Source organism: Bactrocera neohumeralis, chromosome 2 (genome assembly GCF_024586455.1).
Source record: "Bactrocera neohumeralis isolate Rockhampton chromosome 2, APGP_CSIRO_Bneo_wtdbg2-racon-allhic-juicebox.fasta_v2, whole genome shotgun sequence".
In the NCBI taxonomy this organism is placed as follows: Eukaryota; Metazoa; Arthropoda; class Insecta; order Diptera; family Tephritidae; genus Bactrocera; species Bactrocera neohumeralis.
This window is the reverse complement of record NC_065919.1, coordinates 88,338,565-88,354,933: the sequence shown is the minus strand read 5'-3', so window position 1 is coordinate 88,354,933 and position 16,369 is coordinate 88,338,565. Positions and strand designations below refer to the sequence as shown.

At 35.1% G+C, this 16,369-nt stretch overlaps 1 protein-coding gene across 1 annotated transcript in view; it reads left to right on the top strand.

Moving 5' to 3' along the window:
- Positions 1-558: 558 nt before the first annotated feature.
- Positions 559-16,369, top strand: part of LOC126761831 (zinc finger protein 1) — a 61,877-nt gene continuing 46,066 nt past the window's right edge. The window contains exon 1 of the mRNA XM_050478245.1: positions 559-1,428. Coding sequence (XP_050334202.1) covers positions 1,332-1,428 — 97 coding nt within the window. The 5' untranslated portion in view covers positions 559-1,331. The remainder of the gene's footprint in view (positions 1,429-16,369) is intronic.

The following is a 16,369-nucleotide window of genomic DNA, read 5'->3' as shown; positions in this document are numbered from 1 at the left end:
GGATTTGTACGAGAGTATTTGTGTGTGTATGTATATAAGTATGTGTGCACCATATATAACTGTGAATTACATACGCACTACGGTGACAGCAAAGGTAGCCGAAGATTTTGTGTTCTGCAGAGTGTACGCCCGTGTTTTCATCTGTGCATTGCTGAGCAAACAGAAAGAGCACAGGGTAAATTTGTTCTTATTTGCTGATCGGACACGGAGCACACGGCAGACGAAACTTAACAGAGCGGCGCATGATGCTGTTGTTTGGTGGTTGTTGTTGGATTGGTGGGTAGTTCTCGTGTGTGCTATCGCTACTGTTAGAACCCATCCCTCCTGGTTCCAATTTGGCACAGCTCTGCGACTCGCACACATTCACACACAAGCATGGCAAGCGGTGGTAGCGTCTTCGCCAACGCCGCTGCCAACTGGGACGAAGCCGTTGGCGACACATGCAAGCCGAGTGCTGACTGCGGCCGCCAGCAGCCACGCAGCACGGCAGAACGGCAACATGCTTGCGGAACAGCCACACAAAAGTCATCACAAAATATTGTAGTAGCGACCAGAACGTCGCGCGGTCAACACACACGTTGTTCCCAAAAAATAATTTAATTCAAATTCAGTTGAAAGCAAATTGAAACCTTGGATTTCACTATTTGCCAGATAAAGTGTTGAAATAAATAACAAAGCCGAATCGGAAAATATTGTATACCCTACACATATGGCTATACGTAAATATTGTTCAGTAAGAATAAACAGTGAATACAACAGTAAATAAGTGCCCAAGGTGTATATTGCTGAAAGTTCGCAAAAATACAAAAAACGTTGAAAAAGCAAACTGAAAACGCGTGTTTAAAGAAGTTAAAAAACGTATTTTCTTGCGTGAAAAAAGTTGAAGTGTCACACTCGCAGCTCCACTAAACAACCGGTTGCTTTGCCGCTGCTAAATAACGAAAACACTGATGAGAGCCTCAGAAATTACTAACTAAAAGTGTCATAAATAAATTAATTAGCAAAAGTGAGTGCAAACATTTAGCACACACTGTGTATTTTTGGCAAGTTCTATGTTTGAGCAACAAAATTAGCAATTTGTTTAGCTGCTTACCACACCGCCATTTTCCAATGAAAATCGAGACATCAACCAGCAGCAAACTTCCAAACGCAAAATTTACAAAATACAAATTTTCATTGTCAAATTAAAATAATAACTAAATAAATATTACCAAGTGCAATAATGCTCTAACACGCTCAAAAATAAAGTGTCATTGCCGCCGCTCTTGCTAATACAACTTGGCAAGGAATAAGCACAAAAGTCCGCGTGCAAACAAAGAAATCTCATTCCAATGTTGTCTTGTCTGGTGCCGTCGTCATCACGTTTTGGCCAAGAGGATAATATAATAAACCAAAGTATGCCATCATCACCAGCGTTCGCCGTGCAATGTAAGTAAAGAGAATTGCTTACACACCTATTTACTAACTATTGTAATTGTTAGGCGAAAACTTGCTACTAGATTTTAGATTATTGGGAGTGTGATTAGTAAACGACTAAACTACTTTTAACAGTTTGTTCTTATAACAAATCGCGTATACTCGAAAAGCAGAATTCTGATATAGAATAATGAGACATTTTGTCAAGCCGTTTCTCTGTTTATATGAAAATATTGTAGAATTTTTATACAAAAAAATTGTTGGAAAATTGTATTTTTTTCGTTATTATTATTATTTTTATTATATTTTTCTGTTTATTTTTTTAATTTTTTTTTTATTTTTCTGTTTATTTTTTTTATTTTTTTTATATTTTTTTTTATTTTTTTAATTTTTTTTATATTTTTTTTTTTTTTTTTTTTTTTTTTTTTTTTTTTTTTTATTTTTTTTTTTTTTTTTTATTTTTTTTTTTTTTATTTTTTTTTTTTTTTTTTTTTTTTTTTTTTTTATATTTTTTTTTATTTTTTTAATTTTTTTTTTTATATTTTTTTTATATTTTTTTTTTTTTTTTTTTTGTTTTTTTTTTTTTTTTTTTTTTTTTTTTTTACGATTTTTTTTTTTATCAAATTTGCTTTCCACTTGTGGCATCTAATTAACCAGTAAACCAAAATAACTCGCTTGACTTCGTAATCACACCTTGTTACCCAGTTTTCGTACCTAAACTTTATTCATAAAAGCCAAATACACCTCACACATGCATTCATTATTAACTTCATTTTATTACATAACTATTTCTTATTTTCTGCGGTGAATTTTTCCTGTTTTCTTCCGGTTATTTTTACTGAGTAATAAATATTATTGTCAAGATTTTGCAAAATATGCACATTTTATGTTATTTTCTTAACTTTTACTTATTTTTCTAAACCCTGTTATCAACAGACCTTTTAGCATTTATATTGAACTTTATATAACCCAAGCTGCAGTGCAACATTTGCGCCGACAATCAAATGGTCTATCACTTTTAGTAGTGATTTTTTCTTCGCTAATTTAGACGTAAACATTCATTAGCATTTGCCGACAGCCGATTCATTCATAATTCTCAAGAACCATTAAATCAATTTTATACATTCACACACACACATGTATATATACTAAATATTTATTATTATTTATTTCTTTCTAATGCATTTTATTGCAAATATTTTATCAGCTATTACTTATATATTTTTCAGTAGTATATTTTTTTGTTGGTGTGTTTGTGCTGCTTATGAAAATTCCCCCTGTTGCTTATCAGATTTACTTACACAGCTTAAGTAAGGTACAAAGTGTGAGTACTTTTGCAGTATAACCCATTTCCTGTCAACAAAGCTAAACAAATTATTCACTGGTTAATTTCTTCTTCAATGGAAAACGCAAGCCCACAAGTTAGCCAGTTGCATTCAAAAAAAGACTGTTCGTTTCACCACTATATGAAATATCAAATTGAAAATATTTCAAAGGAAGTCTCCCAAATTCAAACATATAAAGAATTTCCGATTTAATGGTTACTTAAATTTAAATGTTTTGCCTATTTTCTCTTCCAATCACTCGCAAATATAAAATAGAAAATACATTATGTAACTAGTTTTACTTCTCAAGTGAATTAAGCAGTTCCTTAAACTTTTGTATACATTTTTTTATTATTGCAAAAAAACACCTAATCATATTTATAAAATTGCATATAAACAAATATATTTATTTCGTAAATTTATGAGCTCAGCGCCCAAGTAGTTTGCACTGTAGGCATTAGTCATCAGTGATTCCTAATAATTCGGCCAATCGCTGGCGGCTCAAATTAACAAAAATAAAAGCACGTCGCTTATGTTAATTATACAGATACTCATATGCATATTATAAACATAAATACATACATACAATATGTACGTATGTTTTTTTTTCAAGATCACCACTACCCGATGTGTGGTCCTTAAAGCCTGCGCTGAGCCTCAAATATACAAAGACTCCAAGCGGCCGATCAGCATACTACATTTAAAACATACACAACCGTACATTACATACAAAATAACCAAAATCATACTCGACGTACATGCTATACATATGTATGTATGCATGTGTGCTTGATTGCATATACGAAAAATTCACCTTAAACCGTAGGAGAAACGTAGCACAAACACACAAATTCACCGTCTGATCAGCAGGCATCAAATTACCGTTCGCAAAAAGACGCGCTGTTCCGTACTATGAGGTAAACAACAACAAAAAACCAGGAACAACAATGCAAAGAGTTTGAGTTTGAGCCAAGCACGCTTTTGTCAACACCGCCTGCACATAAAACCGAGTACTCTAAAGTGTTCCACACACACACACACTACCATGCGAAGAAGTTCGTATCTTTAGGTGGCATACAATGTTACCTCAATGCGATAACTCTCGAAAAAAGTAGAAATAATAATAATAAACACCTTAAATGCTGCTTCAACAAAATTATCAGTCGAGTAAGGGCACATCACCATCAGCAGCCCCGAAAACAATAATTGGAAAACACTTTATTTGTAAACAAAAGATCATTGAATTTATAAACAATTATTTTTTGTTCGGCATGGTTGTTGGTTGTTGTTGGCGGGTCTTTCAACTCGTTCTCGGTAATGTAAAATATACCCCTTGCAAGCAGATTTGTTTACACTGCAGCCAAGTAAGATACGGATGTTTGTTTGTAGGCGAAACTGTCGTTTTCTTTATTGGAAAACACAAAGGTTTCCTATGTGAATTTGAATGATCGACACAAGGTGGTAGTCACAGCTGAATAGGGGTGTTGAAATGTACGGAAAAAGGTGTTGTTAAATGAGAGTTTCTATTATAATTGATGAAGTGGTTACAATTTCATAAAATTTATTTTATTTTTCTATATTTTTTGTAATTAATTTGTTTTTGTTAAAAATTTGTTTTAATATTTTTTTTTATTAAAAATTGTGTTATTTATAATTGTGCTCCTTGTTTTTGTACTTTTAATCTACTTTGGGACAAATATTTCTGAATTTTTCAGAGCATAGTTTATTTAAAACTGGGGTTAAGCTAAAAAATCTCACTATTCGATTTCAATTTAAATACAGAACTTTATTTTATTGTTTAGAAAATTATTTTTTACGTGTGCAGAACTTGGCTTTGTTTATTTGAATATTAAGAAATTAAAAATGTATATATTTTTATTTTAGCCGTACTCGAAAGTTAACAAAGTATTGAATTACCTAAATAATTATTACTCGTAATAAATATTCTAAATATTACTTTTTACCTTATTATTAAATTATTTTTAAAGTAATATGTTCATACCTTTTACATCAAGTAACATACATACATACTTACTTATACATATAGATACGTATATTCCATAACTAAATTTTCGAAAAGTTTTAATAAAAAATATTGGATAATTACTTTTTTTATATTTTGTATTGAGACATTTTTTATAATTTTTATATTTTTGGAAAATATTTTTTATGACAAAATTCTATAATTTTTTATCATTTTGCAATTATGACTGACAATTTTTAACAACTATAGTTTTGGTCCAAAATTAGTTAGACATATTTTTTTAATTGTTTTGATATTTTTTAGAATTTATATATTCTTATTAAAAATATATTTATAACAAAGTACCATTATTTCGACAACTTGTTATTATACAATATTTTCGCCACTTATGTAGGAGAGAAAAATTTTTCCATGATTGCATATTTCAAAACTAACAACTGTTCTAAAAAGTTGTAGTTAAAAATTATAAGATACATTTTTTAACATTTATTTAGTATTTTTTTAATATTTATTATTTTTTTTATTTAATATTTATTATTTTTTTATTTAATATTTATATACATAAGTAGTATTTTTTAATATTTATTATTTTTTTTTTTAATATTTTCTACTGCGATTTTTTTTAATATTTATAAAAAAAAATTGTATCATTTTAGCAAACTGCTTTATGTATTTTCTGCAATTATGTCGATATTATTTTTTCATATTTAGCTAATTTTTGAAAAGCGTATAAATCAAAAATTATAAAAATGCTTTTAATTTTTTCGGCCAAATTTCGTGTGAGACCGCTTGCAGTATTTTAACGAAAAAATATATGTATTTTCAAGTAAAACGCATTTGAATGTTTTGAGCATTTGAACGCATACTCATAACGGCACAAATGAATGTTTGAATATTTTATGGCACTTGCGCTTGTATTCCTTCGCAATGTGCAAATGTGTGTGTGCTTTTGGGCTGCACCTCATAGAACTGGCCAATTGAATGCCATTCATTCACACACATGCGCCAGCAGTGCGTTTGTGTGCGCTGCTTTTGGCAGCCATGTGGCTAATTTCATTTAATGCCTTCTCACTTTTTTTACCCGCCACAAACGTTGACAAAGCGCGGCCAATGCAAAAACAACGCTTGTCGGCGCCGAAAAAAGCGAAGCAAATTGCCTGCAAATTGTTAATTTTTATTGTTATTGTCACAGAATATGCATTATTTTTTCAACAGCGACAATTTGCGACATTAACGCACATACGTATGCGTGCATGTATGTATGTATGAGGGAAAAAAGCATTTTGTTATTTAAATTATCCGCACCTTAGCGGCGTTTAAGCATTTAAGCAGCCATTAATGGCACCATCATTCAAGGCGCCATTGCCGACATGCCACGACAACCTGTTAAACCGTATAATTTGTTACATTACCAAACATTTACTCATGTACATGTATGTGTGTATATGGCGAAGTCACATATACAAGGTGTTGCCTTTGTATTGGCATTGGTAGCACCTCCTACCAATTGCGAAGCCAAAAGGCAGCCACACAAGTCAAACCACAAGCAAAGACACTCACACACACACATACTCAAGTAGAACCAGACAGAGCGCACCTGCGCCGGCAACCTTCCGCACCCACGGCAAGCAGACGGAGCGCCGCAAACACTGGCTTGCAGACAGGTAGCCAGCCAGCCAACAGGTTTTAACCCTCATTGCGCTCAAACAACAACAACACACACATACATAAGTATGGCGCATAGACAATGTATAGTCGCACCTTTGCGTGTATTATGGCTTGCGGAGGGTTTTGACATGCGCACGCGAACAGGTACACACCGGCGGCTTGGCCAGCCAGGGTCCTGTGGCAAGAACACATGCTACCTTTGCATTGTGTCACGTGACAAGCGCAGCGCACACCTGTGTACGTAGAGTCAATAGTAGGACTGCCTGTGCTTCCATTTCAAATGTGTGAATGGAGTTGTTGGCAGACGCCGGAAGACAACCGAAAAGGTAAATAAACCGAAATGCGGGGAATCCTGAATTTATGACCAGACAGCGGTCAGACAGGCCCGTTAAAAAGTCAGTGCAAACACAACAAGAAACATGGCTCATCCGCGTTTGGCAAACAAGTATGTGTGTTGTTGCTTTTGATGTTTGTGCTCCTGTTGTAATCTATGATATTTGTGCCTCGTTGCTAATGTCCGCTCATCCTCGCTTTGTGTTCCTGCAAACAGTTGAGTTGTTGTTTGCCTACTACCTTTGCTTTCACCTCTGTTTGCTTTTTGTTTTTGTGGTTGTTTTGGTAACACTTGTCATAATCTGTTTGTTGTGTCCTCGATGCGGTGATTACTCGTGTCGCCGGAAAATAGGTGAGCGATTTATTGTTTTATCTCTCTGTCGTTTTTCTTTTAAACCCGTTTGCATTCGAGTAACAATTGATTTATTAGGGTTTATCTATTCACCGTTACTGACATGTCTGAGCCATTGATATTTCTACACATTGGTGGATTTTTATGATAAAATGGTCGATTCTATGATTGATGATAACATTTAGTCAGTTTTCCGAAAACTTCTTTGATACAATTTCTAGTAATCGAAGGTTTTTTTCATATTAAATATAACATGAAAATAACATATTCGATATCTATTAGCAAAGTCTTTTAAATTTTGGAAAATAAAAAATCAAGTTCTAGTACGAATTCATTCATATATATGTATATGTATACCAAATATTCCGCAAAAATGTTCTTTTCAGAAATTAAAAGTAGACAAGTGATCCTATATGGACGGCCAACATCAACTGATGATCCTCACCTCAATGAAGTAAAGGAATTGATGCTTGAGAATCGACGATTAAGAGTTAGAGATCTTACTGGCATCTTTAGAATATCAGAAGGATCAGTAAAAACCATTTTCAAAGATCATTTGGGTCTAATAAAAGTGAAAGCACGATTGCTTCCAAAATCACTAAATTTTTTCGCTTCCCGAATAACAGGATGTCATGAAACGTATTATTACTGACGATGAGAAAAACCACGTCAAAGATGGTCAGAAATCAAAAATATGTTGATTGTTTTCTTCAATAATCGAAATTTGGTGCATTCCGAACTCCTTTCGACCGACCAAACTGCCAACAACGAATACTATTCGAGTGTTGTCGTCATTTCTGTGAAGGTAATCGTAAAAAGGTCGGAATTATGAGCCGACAACTCTTAGTTTTTGCATCATGATAATGAAGCGTCATTGATTCTTCGTTAGTTTTTCGCCAAATTTTCAACCAATATGGTGCGGCAACCACGGTATTCGCCTAATTTAGCTCCGTGTGACTTCCGGGCTATTCAGCAAACTCAAACGAGCGCTCCGGGAAAACCGTTTTGAGTCAATTTATGAAACGCGCATTGAAGGCTATTTCGGAAATTAAGTTAAACAACTGTTTCGAGGATTGAAGAAAGCGTTGACACAAGTGTATTGGGAGATTGAAAAAGAAAACAAGAATTTTAAAATTGTGAACAAAGTCTTACTAATTTTTACTCTTAGTAGTACGTATGCTTATTATAATACATTTAGATTTCATAAATTAAATAATCGCCATTCACTACATCATGCAACACATAATCAAACACGCTAACCTTCACAGCGTTATGAAAATCTTTGGAGCAACAACTTAATATTTCTTAGCAATGAACTTAATAGAATTATTTTTCGTATTTCTCCTTTCGAAAAGCCGCACACGTGGCGCCAGATGATTGATATATTCCACTCAGTCTACACTGTATGCCAATATGTTTTTTCTATAAAAACTAAAACTTAGACAAAATACATCAACGACAGCATAAATTCGCCGCCCATTTGTTTCGCCTTGCAAAAAAATAGTTATTTTGAATATTTTATTTTAAATAAATAAATAGCTTATGTAAGTGGAAGCGCTGGAGCACATGCAAAGCATAAAAATTAGATGTGAGAGCAGATAATGGTGATCAAAGCAATAAATTGAAAAATATTTGCTGCTCTAGAGGCAGCAAGTGGATGGTGGAAGCACGGCACGAAGTGGTGAAAGGCAAGCAATCAGAGCAAATAACGCTTAACAAGATGTATGAGTGCGTTTCGAGCGTATTTGTTTATAATATTTCTTTATGTATATACTTAATGTGTACAAACATATGTGTATATGTATGTATGTGTGTGTGGTTTTAATAGCAACGGTAAGTGCTCTCACGCAGCGCTCAGATGGTTTTGTAATTATTGAAAATTTAATACGATTTTCCATTAAGTCAAACAAGTGCTGCACACACACGCACACTAACGAATAAAGCTTGTACATTTGTATGTGTGTGTGTGTATATGTGCCTAGGTATTATTGGTGGTATTATTGCCATGTGCGACTGACTAACTGACAAACGCAAGCACCGGCGGGGCGAGTGAAGGTGGCACACACTCGCTGGCGTTTAATTATATACGTGTATATGTGTGTGTGTGTGCGCTGATGGCTATGTCGAAGTTGAGCGTAAACAAAACATAAACCTGTCAATGCGATAAACTCATTCCAGCAAATTGAAGGTGCGAACTAAATGCGCTGCAACAATGCACAAACACACACACACACACATACTAAGCAGGCATATAAATAATGAAAAATGCATGCAAACACTCAAACATAGGTGCGAAGGAGGTGCGCTGCTTGGGCGCTCGGCAACTCCAATTCGTTCGCCACGATTGGACACGAATGGAAATTCACACAGTTAATTGAATTCGACGCTGCAGCGCCGCCAGCGCAATTATCGTTCCAAGGGAATTTATGAAATGCATAAAGGTGTATGATGCTTATTGCTGGAGAGAATAATAGGCGCTGAATCCAGTGCTGAAATACATAGAAATAGGAAAGCATAAAAAATATATAAAAATAGTTGAAATGTGGTGAGAAAATTTTAAAAGCAGTCGCTGGCAATAAACTAAAATAAATGTGGAAAATTATTTTTGTTTTATTAGTTTTTTGTGTTTCTGTGCACTTTTTACACGAAATTATTATTTTTCTATTTTTTTCATTTTTTTTTTTTTATTTTATTTTTTTTTTTATTTTTATTTATTTTATTTTATTTTTTATTTTTTTACATATTTACCTCATTTTATTTACGCAATTTTTTCCTAGAATCCACCATTTATTTCATTCCATTATTACTTTCTCAAAATTGTGCACACGCTGAATTTAAACAATATATAAAAACTTGCTACAAACACCTTAATCCAGCGCAATTAATTTTGCTCAAACGCCAGCAGATTAATTGCGCACGTCCACACGCTGCCTTCAGCACCACGCAACAGCAGAAGTCAACCACATTGCGTTAACTCGGACGGACGCTTGTATCCTTCGCTAATTCTTTAGTTGTTGTGGCACTTTTTCAAATGCCTCTTGAGCTGGCAGCTGAGGACAGAAGACAAAAATGGCTGCAGGTTGCCCACAACCAATACATACGCACATACGCATGTATACATATGTATATTTATACATATGTGTATGAGGATGATCACCTCTCATACGTAAAAATATAATTTATTATTAGTGTTGTTGCTTGGCATTGTGCTGGTTAGGCGATTTAGCAGGCGACGCGCTGCCCGAAAGGCGCGAACGCACTTAGCCGCTGTTGACGTTGTAATCGATCAAATGTGTAACCGTAAAATCGGCTAAATGCTGAGCCGTTTTCAATTTGTTAAACAGGTCAAAATCAGTGACGGGCCATATTTTTGGTCGGATCGTTGGAGCGGTGTGTGGGTGGCGGTGTACAGTGGAGCAAAGTGTGCAAAAACCTCCTTGATGAAATGAAATCAATGCACTTGTAAAAATATATATTTTTTTATTATATTCGAAGTATACCTCTTTCTTTGCTTAGTGAAACGCGCAAAAACCTTCCGATTAGTTCCAGTTAGCCAGCGCCCACTGTAGCCGCATGTTAATTTCGTTTCTGTGTTCATTTTAATTGTTGTTGACGCCAAGATATTTCGCGACTAAATATTTCATTATTAAGTGACAAGTTAACTTGCGTTGAGTTAATTTAATTTTGACGGCGTTAAACAGCTGAGAACGCAGGCGAACGCGACGCACCTTACGAAAACAAAATGAATTGATGGAACATTGAAATGTTGCATGTTTTCGCTTTCGCCGTTTATTTTGAAGCAAGATAATTAATTGCGCTTGTCGAACTGGTTACAAATTTATGAAAGTTTTCAGTGCATATTTTCATTGTGCGTTTGTATGTATTTATGTTGATGTTTGATTTGAAAAATGGTGCCCGCAAGCACACACGAAAACAGGTGATACACATCTCTCTGTATGTAAATGAGCACTTACAAGAACACATGCACACACACACACCTTTGTGTCGCAAAATAGTACGCGACAGCAACAATAAATCAGAATTTTGTGATTCAAGGGGGTTACCCAGTGGCGTCTATGCAAGCTTATTTATATACGAGCGTGTTTATAGAAACATGTTCGCCAAAAGCCAGAGGTATTTCGTGGTTTACATTTGTGGCGTCCATAATGCGGAGGGGCTCTTAAGTGGGCACATGTTTTGAGCACACACAGACGCACAAGGCAGTATAGGAGACACATGCACTCGCGTGTTCAAGTTTAGCGTCGCCATATTTTAAAAATTTGCCTGCTTATTTGTAAATAAATTAGGAACAAAGGCTAGGTAACTCAAAGAAATTAATAGTTATTTACTACTTTTATGAATCAAAATTATTTTGAAAAATTCTGAAACTAAAAATATCAAAAATGTGTGGTAGGTATATATATAGTACATATGTACAAATTTTTGTTGAAAAATATTGTAATATATTTTTTACATTTTCTAAAACCAAAAATATTTTGAAAATATATTTTTTTTATTTTCTAAAGTCAAAAATATTTTGAAAATAAATTTTTTTTATTTTCTAAAATCAAAAATGCTTCTCCCAATTAATTTTTTTTAAATATTTTTTTTTAAGTCAAAAATGTTGAAAAAAATTATTTTTTGCATTTTCTAAAATCAAGTCTTCGTAATTTAATTTTTTTTTTCAAAATCTGGCCACACCCTTGCACGTTATTTCTTTTCCGTTGGTCACCAAGTACCTTATTTCCAATTCACATAAATCAAGCTTAACACGTTAGCTTATTGTCATCACTATTTCGCTTATAAACCAGAAAGCAAGTAGCCGTGCTCTTTCATTCGTTTCGGTGTTTGTGCGCCATTTTCCGCTTCAGTATTTTTATCTCACATTTTGTTGACTTGTTAATACTTTTGTTAATGAAAATATTATTAAGCTGCAAGTTTTCATAACTTTTCAAAAAGATATTTTTCATAGTTTTGACGCTGTTGGCATTGAGCACAGAGCACACATGGGAGCATGGCGAAAAAATTCCGAAGCTCTAGAAGCTGCGGAACAGCTGAATTAGCGACGGCTGAAAGAAGTGGCTGCTCAACCAAATATACCTAAATATTAAGGAAATATGTATGTGAATTTTGAAATATTTATATTTTTGAAATTCTAATACATATCCATCAAGAAACCTTTTTTAACTGACAAATTTCAATAACTTTCTTGTTTTGAAGAAACTCCCGCAGATCAGCTGCAGTTCTTTTCCAAATAAATGTTCTGACTAATACTAAGTCTTAAAAGACAGTTAAAAGATACTGTATTATGTGTACAAATTTTTGGATCAATAAATTCAAAAGTTTTTTTCAGAAAAAAATTCTTGAAAATTCGTTTTTTCGGCCTTCTAATTGTATATAATACCTTAACTGACAAAATTCAATAATTGTGGGCTCATTTTATGGTCTTATGGCTAACTTAAGGATTATGTCAAAAAAACCTCGAACTCGCTATACATGTGGTTTCCGTTTTTCGTAGAAATTTCAAAAATATGCTTCGAAACCCAATAACTTGGCTACAGGCATCTTTTTCTGCAAATTCCAACTAATTTTGTTTCAATATTTTTTGAAGCCAGCATTAAGAATACACCACCTTAAAGAGTCGTTATGCCTTAGAAACAGCCCAACATCTTTTAATTTCTGAAGATTCTACTTCACAATTTCTTCTAGTGGCATTCCTTAAAGCTGGCTCAGTGCCTTCGCTCCTGGCGGCTGCAAATCGGTAATTAATCATTTGTAGTGTTTGTCGGCTAGTTGACGTTGACTGTCAGTTTAATAACCGTTGTTGTTGTAAGAGCAAAATTATGCTCTTACTGTTGTTGTTGCTGCTGTCACTTCTCCCATGAGGCATGAGTCTTAAACAACAAAATGGTGCCGAATATTTACTCTTTGAGCAGTAATGTGCATCTCTAAGGCTTATATGTACTATATATACATTATACATACAAGATATACATATATAAGAAATACAAAAAAAACAATAACGTATATATACACCATAGTTCCTAGTTCGCAAGTGGTTCCATCCATTTACGTACTATATAGTCAAATATAGTTTAATCTTAAACCAATCTTTCTTGCTGCTAATTAATTTACCTACCCCAACTCTCTCGCCTTGATTTTAGTTCGTGTTAAGCTTGTGGCTTGTTTTCTTTAAGGTAAACTGCTTTTCTTCAGTTTTCCGTTCATTCATGTTTAAGTAGGCAAAGGCAAACAACATCGAAATTATGCTAACAAGTTTGAACTTTTCATTGATAGTAAAAGGTTTTCGGTTCTTACGTTGTTGTTCTTGTTGTCCTTCCGCAGCTGCAGCGTCCAGCGTCTGCCAAGTGGAAGCTTGCTTGAAATTTTGCCAATTTCGTCTGCCGCCTGCTGGTTTGCTATTTTAGTTCTTCGTTTGTTGCTTTTGCTTTTTCCCAACGAAGCTTCCGCCGCGTTGTTTCTTGGCTATTCTCTTTGGGACAGCGAGCGACGCGCATTTTAATAGATGTGCATTTTCGATTTCACCGATTTGCGCCATCGATTTCAAGTACACAGGCGCATATACTATACATCCATATGTATATAATATATTTTCCTAATATGAATGAAAAACGGAAAGTATCGCAAAATATAAGACGGATGTGCCTGTTAAATTTTACGAATTTTTAAATGCCTTGCGTTTAATAGAAAATCGGTCGGTATATACAAGGTCTGTCGCAAAAGAAACAGGACTGTTAAAAAAACAACAAAAAATTAATATTTTTCAAAAGTTATATTTTTTTTTATTCAAAGTAGTTTCCCTTTTTCGGAATGCTCTTGAGAATATCGGTCGTCGCCTTTTGGATATCTGAAATGTCATGAAACCAGTGTCCTTTCATGGGCAAATGAAGTTTTCCAAATAGGTAAAAATCACAAGGTGCCAGATCAGGTGAGTAGGGTGAGTGATTAATGGTTAATATCGAGTTTTTTTGTCAAAAAATCAGAGACAAGCGTCGACCGATTACACGGCGCATTATCGGGCAACAGGCGCCAGGACCCTGCCTCACGGTGTTGTGGTCGAGCACGACGAATGCGTGACAAAAGACGCTTCATAAGACCAAGGTAAAACACAGCATTAATCGCTTGGCTAGGTAGGACGAACTCTCGGTGTACAATGCCCTCGGAATCGTAAAAACAAATCAGCACTGTCTTTATTTTTGACTTCTGAAGACGACTCACGACCTTCTTGGAATCGCTTAAGCCACTCATGCACATTACTACGGGATAGGAACTGATCACCATTTTTTCATCATTTGAAATGTTTTAGTAAACGTTTTCCCAAGTTTAAAACAAAATTTAATATTTGCTCTTTGCATTTTACGACCGATGACCAAAAGCTGCTGTCACTTTTTGATCGATAACATCGATTGTAGTTATCCAATTGTCTTAAAAATTTTACGAAATGTCAATAAGAGATCAAACTTTTTACTTCATATACCCACCAATAGGTGGCGCCAGCAGAAACAGTTATATTTAAAAAGTTCTGTTTCTTTTGCGACAGACCTTGTATAATTCATTTGAGCTATTGAGAGTTTTCTCAATTTTACTGAAATTAAATGCGCATTTTATATCCATACATTTGTCAATATAAAATTACTACACACACATACAAAATTTCTGGTGTCCATAACTCCTTCCGCATAACACTGAGTTTGGCTACTCGCCGCAAAGGTAGATGTGGAAGCAGTCACATATGAGGATGAATTTCGACATACGAAGGCTTTTTAGTACCGTTACACCATTTAAGTGCGTTTTCCATTCCTGACCTAGAACCTATATCATAGAACTATTTTTCCAAAAAAAACTGTTGTTCTCCCACTATTATTGGCGCCTGATACCTTTTTTGACTTTGCTAGAGCAATACCCTGTAATCAAATTGATCCTTCTTCTATAACAACACGCCAGTCGTTCTTGCTTTTCGCTGTTTGGCGCTAATTGGAGATTCCAAGTCTAGCCAGGTCCTTCCCCACCTGGTCTTTCCAACGGAGTGAAGGTCTTCCTCTTCCTCTGCTTCCCCCGGAGAGTAGTGAATCGAATACTCTCAGAGCCGAAGTGTTCTCTTCCATTCGGACGACATGACCTAGCCAGTGTCGCTGCTATATCTTAATTCGTTGAACTATGCCAATGCCATCGTATATCTCGTAAAGCTGAATCGACGAGAGAAGAGTTTACTTCTTAATTGCCTGCTCAGTCCGAAGTTGCATCTGTTGGCAAGAGTTATCCTGCGTTGGATCTCGACGCTGACTTTGTTGGTGTTAATGCTGGCTCCAAGATAGACGATTATACTGATCGTGTAACCTTAGCAACGTTTTTCATCTTCCCTGCACGGCAACATGGCGTATCTGCTTGGTCGCTTCCTGTAGCCTATCGCAAAGCTTTGGCCAACCGCCGAAAGAAAAGCGATTAATAAATCAATGTAACTCACAGAAAGGCTAGCACGCAGCCAAAACCTCTTTTTTTTTTGAAAATTCCTTTTATTATTTAATTTTTACTTTTTCATTACGAGCACAATCCGAAAATGAATTTGGTGTAAATTTCGTGCTGCCGTTGGACACACACAACTTTATCTACACATACATACATACATATAACCAAAGGTAGCTTTTGCTGCAGTGCAACCGCGCAGCAGGGCAACCACAGCACCTACACGCATACACATGCACACAACTGCAGATATTTGCTGCCACCACCACCACCCTTTTTACTGTCCACCGCCCAGCTACAACGTGGCCGCACACTGGCCTGGCCTGCCGGCGTGTCAATTTCTTTGTGCAAATTATTTTTGTTTACTTTTCTTACTGTGGTTGCCGCCATCGGTTTGGTTCGTTGGTTCGCTGGTTCGTCGGTTGGCTGTTGCGTTTTCGCTGAAGGTAAATTGTTTGCCAATATTTCTTTTGTTGTAATTACTTTAATTTTATTTTATTTGGCTTCAGCCGTTATTTTGCGCCGGAGTTGTTAAATAAAATGCGGCCTTTGTACAATTGGCGCATATGCTCGCACACACAAGCACACATATAGCTGTGCATATGCACGAGTATTCGGGCGGCGTTGCATGGAATTATCTTTGAAACAATTGTGCTGTGGAAATGGCTTGAAATTTGTTATGTTGTTGTGTTTTATTAATTTCTTGTTTATTTTCGGCTATCGTAGGCACACAGCATATGCATGCAGGCAGTGGTAGCGGTGATAAAATACAACAAAAACACACACTCACACACATTTATATATAAA